The following is an 11,732-nucleotide window of genomic DNA, read 5'->3' on the forward strand; positions in this document are numbered from 1 at the left end:
ATCTCAACACTTCTAGATGTTAAAAGGCCTCAACAAACCCTTCTAAACATTTCCAATACATCAAACCAATAATCCAAAAATATATCATCACTTCCTAAAAATCTCAATATTCACCATGACCAACGTCAAACTCAAAACACCAATATTTAAACCCGAAACAGCTAACAAATTTCATAGCATAAACCAATCTCACACAAACAACTCCTTCATCCAATCTAACCGATCCCCTTACTCCTCGGACTCAGTCCGACACCACCAATAAATTAACAGTAAATATGAATTAGAGCATAAATACATTTAAATCTCAAAAGTTCTTTGGGATAAATACTTACAATGCTATAATATAATTTTTGAGAGATCAAGGAGGTGCTAGATGTGGCAACGCAGCAACAAAATAGTGCCAAAAGCACTGTGGCCGTGGGTCTCAAAAACCCACTTTTGAACAGGTGTAAACGAAGACCCGAGATTGATAAGGTAGGGCTTAGGGATGTCGGTGAGGCTAGTGGTGGTGGTGGTTGGCCGTGGGTGGCGGCGCAAGAGGCGGTTGAAGTGCAAAAACACCCAAAACGGAAATGTTGATGGTGGGGCTTCACCGGTGACAGATCGGAGGTGGGGTTGGGTCCAATGGGTTGCCAAGAGGTCGATGATGAAGTGGTGAGATGATGGTGGCCGGAGGTGGCGCGACGGCGGCGCTGGAGCGAAGGTGACGCCGCGGCTTTGAAGGGCTGCTGGTGGTTAACGGCGGCGCGAATGGAGGTGAGGTTGGTGGGGTGAGGTCGCCGGTGGCAGGGGAGGCGAACGGACTGGGAGGTGACGGCCACCGTCGGCTCACGGCGGCGGGCTGGGGGAGAGGGGCGACGCACGGGAAGAGAGAGGGAGAGAGTGCGGCGCGCGGGAGAGGAGAGGAGAAAAAGGAAAAGAAAAAAAAAAGAAGAAAAAGAAAAGAGGAAATAGAAAATGTAGGGAAAGAAATGAGGTCCATCCTCATATCTTGGGTCACAAAAACGATCCAACGGAAACGATTTTAACACAGCAAGTAAAATAAAATAATTCAAACGCAGTGATTAAAGTGAAAATAAATAATTAAACCCCACAACAAGTTAATTAATTTGAGAAGAAATTTAAACGCATAAAAATAATTAATTTAGAGAAAGCACTTCAAAAATAATTTTCGTAAATTAAAAATCATAAAAATAACACAACTAAAAATCCAACAATTTTAAAACAAGAGAATAAATTTTAAATTAATAACAAATAATCTTTCAATTAAAAAATACACTAAAATACGGGGTGTTACATCCTTCCCCCCTTAAAAAAAATTTCGTCCTCGAAATTTGTAAGATCAAACATGACGCTAAAGCAGGAAAGAAGATACAACCCAAAACACGCTCGAAAGGATCATACCATCAGTAACTCCCAACAAGCATGAGTAATGTTCTCTCAAGTCTGTCTCCATAGGCAATTCCATCATACTCGTATTAGTCCTCCAGTGGCACCACACGTCCAGTATTCCTAGGGTGACTATTCTATCCAAAATCTCATCTTTCCACAAGAGCCTTAATACAACATCCAAGCAATCCCAATGATTATTATTATTATTATCGCAACACGATCTGCACTAACCTCAATCGACACCTATGTTAAAACTCACAAACCTTCATTGTATTCTACAAGTTGGTAACCTATTAGCCACTTCCATAGTTAACCATCAATAAACATTTTGGTAGAAGAAAATTCTTGATCTCTCAAAACCATGAAATATTACACACTTTCCTCAAAATCACCAAGAATTCCTTTCTGAATCTGCACCAACTATTACCCTTAAATCTGACATGGATCAATCCTAAAACCTGCCACTAAAACCTCGAACTAATAGTAATCATTATCCAAACTAGACCAACACCTTCAATTCTCAAAGAAATAATCCCCTTGAAAATCCCAATATCAATAACTCAACTTCCATCAACCCCATTAATGGTCACAGATTAATCAGTCTCCAAAATAAATCAAGCTAACACACCAAGCCTGCAGAATTAAAAATTTCAATCTCATTATAAATCAGTCCTTCAAATTGCCATTCTAAAACCTTAAATTATACAAGAATCAATTTCCGAAATCTGTAAGATCGATGAACTTATATCCAATAATAAAACAATCGACTCCCGAAGCTTTCAAAATCTAAAACATTAAATAATAACAATCATTTCCGAAAGTCTGCAAAACCTTAAACTTTTGGTGAAATTTCCGTAAATCTATCCTTAAAGTTTGTTGAACTTACAATCTTCGATTCTAAAGCCTCGTGTCATACATCCATGAAATCGAAAATCTCAAATATCATACTCCCCAAAAAGATCACCCAGACCCTGCCTTTCCTTTCAAACCTTGATATTATAAAAGCACACCAAAAAGTTCAAGTTTACTCTGCTAAATATAACAATAGCGTTCTCAGTCGTACCATCTTCCTGCCATAACTTAATCCTTAACCCGCTTTTCAGGTTCGAACGAAACGAACAAAATAAAATAAACTTAATAAATAAAATAACATAATTTCAATTCAAATAAAATAAAATCAAACAAAACCAAATAAATTCAATTTAAATAAAAACAATAATTTCCAATTAAACCTTTAAACTCTTCTGGTACAGCACACATGATTTTACCCATTCTTAGCCATATCTTTAACCAACTCGTATAGTCATTCCTCTCATCTCATATTGTAAACCCAACTTCGCTCTAAACTCCAGTACATCTTTAAAATCTAAACCACAAAAATCTAAACCTTAAATCTTAAAAAAAATTATCTCCTATAGTCCACAAACTAATTTTGTCGGATCTAAAATCCCTAAATCTCAAAATCTCAAAACTCAATCATAAAGTCTGCAAAATTTAAAACCTAAAATATTCGCAAAATCAGCTCTTATTGTATACAAATCTACACCTCAAATCTGAAGTTTCTCCCTAAACCCACATATATCCAAAACTCAAATGTTTTTAGTCAGCAGAACCTCAAACCTATCTTTCGGTCAAACTTAGGTCAACTTCAAAAGTTAAACCTTAGATCATTTCCAAGTCATCTCCTGCATCCTAAAGAATAAGCTTACCGGATCTAAAACCTGATATGTTATAAAAATCATTTCTTAGAATTTACAAAATCTAAATCCTCAAATCCCATCAAAATCCATCATAAGGTTTTTAGAATCCCAAACTTAAATATACACAAGATAATCCTTAAATTCCTCAAGTTCCTACACACAATCTTGACATCCTATGAACCCACAGAAATCTAAACCTCCAAGGTTTATAGTATGCAGAATTCAAACCTGGCTCTGATACCAAATGTAACGCCCCAAACCCAGCTGGCCTAGAGAATTACTACCTGTCACTTAAGAACATGTTTTCCAACACAACTAAAATAAAACTCCAAAACTTTATTAGCAAAACTCAATCTCAAGTACTCTAAATAACCACATTGAAACTCTACAAAGTTATTACTGCAGCAAAATAAGCTAAGGAGTCCAAAATCTCCCGGTAATCATAACAAACCAAACTAATAACTTCAAAAAGTCTTACTAAGCCCAAGCCCAAGATAAAATTAAATCTAAAAGACATTAAAACTAAAGGACATCAGAATTCCTTCTTCTAACACCCTCTCCCAGCTTAAACGTGCTCACCAATCTAATCCAGGTCCTCAGTTGGACTTTCCACATCATCTGAAAAATATTATGAAGATAGGGGGTGAGTTATCAACAACTCAGTAAGCAAAAGTCATATGCTAGCGTGCAAACATGAGCATTTACAAAGTATAGCATGCAGAACAAAATATTTTCCAGAGTTATCATGCAGAACAGAACATACTTTCAAAAGTAACAGAGCGATGGTTTTAAGACAAGTAAAACCCATAATACTTTGGCATAACATAAACTGAGTATCATCATCAGATCCAAACAGAGCATCAAACAGAGCAGAGACCATGTTTCACCCCCGTGGTAGGGTTGTGCTAACCCCGGTGGCCAAACCAGGCAGAGACAGAGGTGAAATCTTTCCTTTATTCTTCTCGGAGCCCCGAGTGTGCACACAGGAAAGACCACAATAAAACCACTTTGTTTCCAAAGTGGGTGCACTCAGAGACAGAGAAGTTGGTACCAACCCAAACAGAGCAGAGCATAACAGAGCAGAGCAGAGACAGAGTCAGATACGAAAACCAGTACACCATGCCAAAGGTTTTCAGATGTTATATCAAAATAATACAAAGTATCAAAACAGAATCAGATAGTTTACACACACTGAACACAAAAGCCAGCACATCTTTTCAAATAAATGCACAACTTTTCATATACTCAATATCGCTCATTTTTCAGATTTCAGAAATCACATGACAGAATTTAGCTCATGTCTACACAATGCATGTCAGAACATATTTTTCTCTTGTTTGTACAAATTTCATGAGTATGCAAATAAACGACCGAGGTTGGTTTTGTTTTTCCAAAGTTCTCATTTCACCACAAAAATATGCAAAGTTTTCAGAAAATCAACCTCAGTCTCAAATAATTCGTGTAAGGCCTAGCATAGGAACCCCGCTTACCTGACTCCTGCAGCGCATTATCTATGACTTGAATACGGTCTCTATCCGTCTCGTCACCTATTCATAAAAAATAATATAAACTAAATATTAAAGTCCAACAACACAAAATTGGTCTTAGACAACTTAATACCCAATTTCTAGACTATAATTCAGTAAGTTTAATCAAACTCAATCAGCCAAATAATAATCCGGACAGCCCACACTTAGACCCAAAATATTCTATACCAATCTCAATATTGTCCAATACAAGCATCAAAACCAATGCCAACTCAAATTCCAGTAACTCACACTTATTCCTACAGTTCGCAGTCCCAAACAATTACTAACAATTTAATCAGGACGACACTACACACTACTCTCTCTCCGTTCACACTCCACAACAGGAAAAAATATCTCAACACTTCTAGATGTTAAAAGGCCTCAACAAACCCTTCTAAACATTTCCAATACATCAAACCAATAATCCAAAAATATATCATCACTTCCTAAAAATCATCAATATTCACCATGACCAACGTCAAACTCAAAACACCAATATTTAAACCCGAAACAGCTAACAAATTTCATAGCATAAACCAATCTCACACAAACAACTCCTTCATCCAATTTAACCGATCCCCTTACTCCTCGGACTCAGTCCGACACCACCAATAAATTAACAGTAAATATGAATTAGAGTATAAATACATTTAAATCTCAAAAGTTCTTTGGGATAAATACTTACAATGCTATAATATAATTTTTGAGAGATCAAGGAGGTGCTAGAAGTGGCAACGCAGCAATAAAATAGTGCCAAAAGCACTGTGGCCGTGGGTCTCAAAAACTCACTTTTGAACAGGTGTAAACGAAGACCCGAGATTGATAGGGTAGGGCTTAGGGATGTCGGTGAGGCTAGTGGTGGTGGTGGTTGGCCGTGGGTGGCGGCGCAAGAGGCGGTTGAAGTGCAAAAACACCCAAAACGGAAATGTTGATGGTGGGGCTTCACCGGTGACAGATCGGAGGTGGGGTTGGGTCCAATGGGTTGCCAAGAGGTCGATGATGAAGTGGTGAGATGATGGTGGCCGGAGGTGGCGCGACGGCGGCGCTGGAGCGAAGGTGACGCCGCGGCTTTGAAGGGCTGCTGGTGGTTAACGGCGGCGCGAATGGAGGTGAGGTTGGTGGGGTGAGGTCGCCGGTGGCAGGGGAGGCGAACGGACTGGGAGGTGACAGCCACCGCCGGCTCACGGCGGCGGGCTGGGGGAGAGGGGCGACGCACGGGAAGAGAGAGGGAGAGAGTGCAGCGCGCGGGAGAGGAGAGGAGAGGAGAAAAAGGAAAAGAAAAAAAAAGAAGAAAAAGAAAAGAGGAAAGAGAAAATGTAGGGAAAGAAATGAGGTCCATCCTCATATCTTAGGTCACAAAAACGATCCAACGGAAACGATTTTAACACAGCAAGTAAAATAAAATAATTCAAACGCAGTGATTAAAGTGAAAATAAATAATTAAACCCCACAACAAGTTAATTTAATTTGAGAAGAAATTTAAACGCATAAAAATAATTAATTTAGAAAAAGCACTTCAAAAATAATTTTCGTAAATTAAAAATCATAAAAATAACACAACTAAAAATCCAACAATTTTAAAACAAGAGAATAAATTTTAAATTAATAACAAATAATCTTTCAATTAAAAAATACACTAAAATACGGGGTGTTACATATATAGATAATAAAATCTCATATGTAAATAAAAATCTCATATCTATAATATAATAATTTCAAAAAATACTTTTAGACTTGCTATAGTTCTTTTCATATTTTAAAAAAATAATGAATTTACTGTATCTTATATTTTGGATGAAAACAATTTGACTAATTCAATGTGAAGTAAATATGGATGATATTTACTAAATTTGAAGATAAAAAAGCATTTGTCTAATCCAATGCCAATGTTGTTACGATATAATATCGTATAGCTTCAAAGAGTTATAAAAGGAAGAAATATGGAGTGAAAAAGGATTCTAAGTTCAATACACAGATCCTCTTCTTCCTCTCTCTCTACTTATTGGAGATTTACTATCTCGAATTTAGTCACTTGAAGGGCCATTACAGCCACCCAGCCTCAGTGCATGCACCCCACTGCGTCGATAAGCCTATTTCGCACCTTTGTCACCATATCAAGGTCTTACGGTAACACTGATGCTCATCTTCTCAACCGTTGTTCCACAGCATCGCAGCACTCTACCCTCCTAAATCTCAGTTTTTCACCGTCAACCTGCATTGGAAAATAAGAAAGGGGAAGGTTTGGATAGAGGGGTAGTTAAGGAGCCTTGAGTGTTTTTATCTTCTACGCAGAGTAGAGAATTGTCTTTCTGGTGTTATTTTGAGTGGTTTGAGATTTGGAGTTACAGTGTGTACCTTTTGGCTAGTTAATGGGTAAGTTTCTTGGAGGTTGGTTTTGAGTGTATTACGGACAAAGAGAAAATTAGTTTTGTTCGGGTACTTTATTGATCTGTTCTATTTTTGAGTTCATCCACATTGACAATAAAGTGGTATTCTGTGTGGAGTTTTCTTGAGTGTACACTCTTGCCGAGGTTAACAAGGAAAGATTCCACTTTCTGCTTTTGCTCAGTTGGCCTCTAAAATGCACAATCCAGCACCAGGGGGTAAACATGGTCTTTGGTTATGTTTCTGATACTATTTAACGTGTGCTTATGCCAAACGTTGTCTTGGTCTGTACTATTATTATTAGACGCCAATTTGTTTTTGCTCTATTATTTTGAAGCAATATTGTTTATTTCTGCATTTTGTAATGGCTCATGCTTTGCACACTAGGATGAAATTTTGTGACTGGCACATACTAAGTTGGTGGATTCACCCGCTTATCTTTTATTTATTTTTAGATATTGATATTGATCAGGATCGTGTCAGTACTAGGAATATATGGCACAAGGGTCGGATAAGAAGAGAGTAGTGAGATAAGTGCAAAGTGGCACTATTGGAATCACCACAGTTTAGGAAAAGTTTTATTAGAGGCCAGTTGATTTTCTTTGGAGGAATTTGTTAGGCATTGCCTTATCGAGGATTTTTCTTAAAGTACTCATTATTATTGATTTTGGTTAAAAGGACTCACATGCACCCAGGTACGGCGGAGTGACAAAGAAGGTGCTTGATTGCATTTGATGATCTGAGTTTTGCCCAAAATTAATATCATCATTTTCTGATGCCATTTGACAAGGCTTTTAAATTCCAAAATTTAGCCTAGGGTTGGGGGGTGAGCACCTAAAATCCTACTGCCCCTTATCCACCTGGCTTGTAGTGGTAAAGGTTGGAATAAGATGGACACTACAAGAAAAAATGGTTTTTTTAACGCTCAAAATCGTCGCAAAAAGTGTTCTACTGTAGCGATTCTTTTTGCAGCACTATAAAACCTGCCAGAACTGCATGTTTTTCTTGTAGTGGGAGCTTGATTTCCATGCTCTTTGTCATTAACTATTTGAGTGTTACACTGAAAGTAGCATTTGTTATTAGTGATGTGTCGAAGAAGATGATCTTTCAGTAGGGATTTTCAAAAATCAGGTGGATATATTAGGGCATAAAGTACTTGTTGACAATAGGACAGCATCTGAGATAAGAGCCCAGATGCGGACGTGTTATATAGCTCGAGCTTAAATTATGAGTGGTTTTGAGCAGTACTGGGTCAAAAGGTAAAGGAGACATTTTTGGGCTTAAGGGGAGTTCATATGTAGTTTTTTGTATTTAGTATTGTATGAATTCTGGAGGGGTGGCTTGTTTATGTGGGATATATATATATATATATATATATATATATATATATAGGATTTGGTGGGTTTGGAGCTTGGCTTGGTGGGTTTTTTTTCCTTTTTTGGTTAAGATGGTTTTCTCAAGAAACTTCTTGTGTACTTCATGGGTACACCATTTGGCAATTTCTGTAACTTTTAAAAAGGAAATTACTTTGGTGCATCATATTGTCGTTGTTTTATCTCTTCATTAGCAATTACTTTTAGAAACGACAAAACCTTAAATCGTCAATCGATTATGAACCTGCTATCCTTTCTCAAAAGTGATTAAAGCAACTATAAGAATACAAAATAAAAGGAGAAGATATGTATGATGGATTAATGATAAATTGATTAAATATTAAGAAGTCCAAATGATGCCAGAAGGAAATCACAAAATACAAAACATAAGCCATTTGAAGATTCATCACTCAACCGTCCAAGAAAAAGAAAAAGAAACTCAATCCGTCTTTTTTAGTTTGGTGTGCCAATTATCAATGGAACATCTATATTGAACGAGAAGTGAACTGCAAGGGCTTTTTTTTCGCGTTGAAGATTGATCCATAAGTTGAAACAGACATCTCAACAAGAAGAGGGAATTGCATCAGTACGAATAAGGTAACTGGGACACTGGCCAAACAAATGACAGGAATGACCATCCATGATTTTTGTAGAATAATTAAAACGGCAGCGGAAAAGGCTATCATCATGGTTGTAATAGAGAATAAAAGAGTGGAAAGACCGATTATCATCTTCGTCGGTAAGGATTTGAGGAAATCATCTTCTGCATAGCGTGACGTGAGAATTCCCAAAAACATCAACACTGAAGTTGAGGAAGAAAAAAGGGACAAGGAATCTGATACTATAAAGAGTATAAACAACTTTTCCTCTGAGAATATTGGGAACCCTGTAGTTTGGTTGTTACCTCCTGGAACGGTGAAGACAGCAGCAAACATAATGGTAGCTATGAGAGCACCTACCACTGTACAAGAAGTTGCTGTATCCTTCATCCATCGTTCTCCGTCTTTCATCATGTTTTTGTGTTCCTTCACAAAATATTGCCAAGGCTTGAAAAATTGGGTGTTCATATGTTCCTTAATCTTAGGTTGAGCAATACTCTCCACCTTCTGCATTTATATTAGGTAAAATCTTAAAGAGAGTCGAATGTGTGTTTGCCAAATTAAAAGTTAAAAGTCGAATGTGTCTAGGAGAGAAAATATTGTAAAGTTAGAGATCAGATGGATTACCTTAAACCACTGTAGTTCTCTTTGCATCTTTAAAGCTGCGCCTGGAATGCGACTAAGCACAGTGGAATCTGGCAACCTCCCTGCCATATGTAGAACGGTATTGCCGTCAAAATCCTTCTCACTTGCCAATTCGTTCTTCTCATGAAGGCCGCATATGATGTTAAATATTGTAGCTTGGCGACATTGAATAGCATATGACAAGATGTTTTTTCCAGCAACTTTCTCAGTAATCCACACAAGCTCAGGATTTGTTCGCACCATATCCAAGAAAAACTCAACATTCCCGTCGTAAATAGCACGGTATATGGATGTATAAACGCAAGCTTGATCCCTTTGTTGATCATCAGAAGTCGATGTGACCTCACGGCACATGAGCTGCAGAAGTTCACGCGACTGGGCATGGACAGCCTTCATTTCATATAATTGCTTGATTCCTTTGTCAATAATTGAAACAATGCCCATTTAACTAGATGCAACTATAATCATAAAACTTATAAGAAGACAAAAACACGGATAAAAAGTTTCAAAATTAATTAAGAAATGATATCCATTGAGTTGATGCAGAATATGTACCCAAGACTGTTTGGAGATTTGAAACAAGTTGACCGGACAGAGCTAGCACTGCAATCCATAAAAAGAAAAAAAAGACAATCGCTCACATATTCTCATTGTAAATCATTACCGAAATAAAACTTATAAACTATTTTACATTCAAACAAACTACTGTGAAGTTTGTACATAAAAATGAAATGTCCAAATATATATTTGATTCTCATTTTACATATACAGCGGTAAAAGATTAGGAAACATGCATAAACGTACATACCAGTATGTCCGAAATGTTTTACTTGATCATCCATTTCAGGGTTTCTTACTTGATCTGGACTAATGCTCAAACGAGTTTCATACGGACTGCTAGTACTAGCCGACTGTATGCTTTTACCTTTATGTAAAAAGAAAGGGACCAATATCGATGTAATTATTCTGGCAACACACATTTTAAGTAAATGAGAAGCGAGAGGAAAGAGTACTGGTACTGACATGAGGAGTAGATCCATCGTTTCCAAAACACGAGCGGATTTCGACTTGGAAATGCATAAGACGTAGAAGCCAGTGCGTATAGAGGAGACTGCTGCTCTCTGTTATCTATAGCAAGAGCCAAACTTGGGCAATGCCGGATCAAATCCAAAGCAATGTCTGTGCATGGTGCATGCATGGTCATATATATATATATATATATAGTGGCCGGAATTATGTATACTGTGAAAATCATTTGATACATGCTGGTAGCTAATTCATGTGAGGAATAGTTGTTACCTAGAGCTCCCAGATGTATAGCCTGTGTACAAAGTGCAGCTCCACTGATGCTATTTTCTGGCTTGAAATCTTCTATAGGAGTGAGAGAGTAGAGATATCTAGCCAATTCAATATGCCCAGTGACAATAGCCAGTACAACTGGAAGTTCGCCGTTTATGTTTGCAATTTTGACCAAGCTCTTGTTCTTTTTTAGTATGCACTTTGCCATCTGGTAGTTTCCACCACATGTGGCCTCAGCTAGGGCTGTGAAACCGTTATCATCTACTGTTTTCAACTCTTCTTCAGACATTCGCTCCACCAACTTCTTCACTATGTGCATATGTCCAGCAAGAATAGCGACTTGAAGAGGAGTCCTTCCAAAACCTTCGATTTTTGCAGTCACTGCATCGGGACGTTGCTCCAGGAAGTCCTTTACACCCTTCCAGTCACCATTTCGCACAGCCTCCCGTAAGGTCAAAAATGGAATAAAGTCATTGTTCTCCCTCATATTTTCCCTGATCCCTGCCATGTTTTCTTTTTTTTCTTTTTCATAAAAGAAATGAAGTGAAACTCTTGTCACATCTACATTATTCCAATTACAAATATTATATAATAAATATATATTTATTGAATGAAACAAAACAACGTATAATAGGTGATCAAACCAAAGAGTAAAAATATATTTAGGGGTGTAATCGGTCTGGTCCGATTCAGTTTTAGACAAAATTTATGATCGAACCGGTATGTACCAGTTTTGCATTTTCCAAAACTGATTACATACCGATTACCCTCCTAAACCGGTATCTCTGGTTTTACCGTTTTCCAGTCCGG

General features: G+C 37.5%; 1 protein-coding gene across 1 annotated transcript; it reads right to left on the bottom strand.

Moving 5' to 3' along the window:
* Nucleotides 1-8,864: 8,864 nt before the first annotated feature.
* Nucleotides 8,865-11,430, bottom strand: LOC121238120 (ankyrin repeat-containing protein ITN1-like). Its single transcript, XM_041134966.1, has 4 exons — nt 10,923-11,430; nt 10,432-10,548; nt 9,606-10,039; nt 8,865-9,485 (listed from the first exon to the last, which is right to left on the bottom strand). Exons 1-4 carry the CDS (start codon nt 11,428-11,430, stop codon nt 8,865-8,867), a joined length of 1,680 nt encoding a protein of 559 aa, XP_040990900.1.
* Nucleotides 11,431-11,732: the final 302 nt, after the last annotated feature.

Source organism: Juglans microcarpa x Juglans regia, chromosome 7D (assembly GCF_004785595.1).
Source record: "Juglans microcarpa x Juglans regia isolate MS1-56 chromosome 7D, Jm3101_v1.0, whole genome shotgun sequence".
NCBI lineage: Eukaryota > Viridiplantae > Streptophyta > Magnoliopsida > Fagales > Juglandaceae > Juglans > Juglans microcarpa x Juglans regia.

Coding starts and splice junctions, on each gene's coding strand:
- LOC121238120 (XM_041134966.1), bottom strand. CDS start 11,430: ATGGCAGGGATCAGGGAAAATATGAGGGAGAACAATGACTTTATTCCA. Junction 10,040..10,431: donor AAAACATTTCGGACATACTG/GTATGTACGTTT, acceptor TTATTGACAAAG/GAATCAAGCAATTATATGAA. Junction 9,486..9,605: donor GAGAACTACAGTGGTTTAAG/GTAATCCATCTG, acceptor ATATAAATGCAG/AAGGTGGAGAGTATTGCTCA.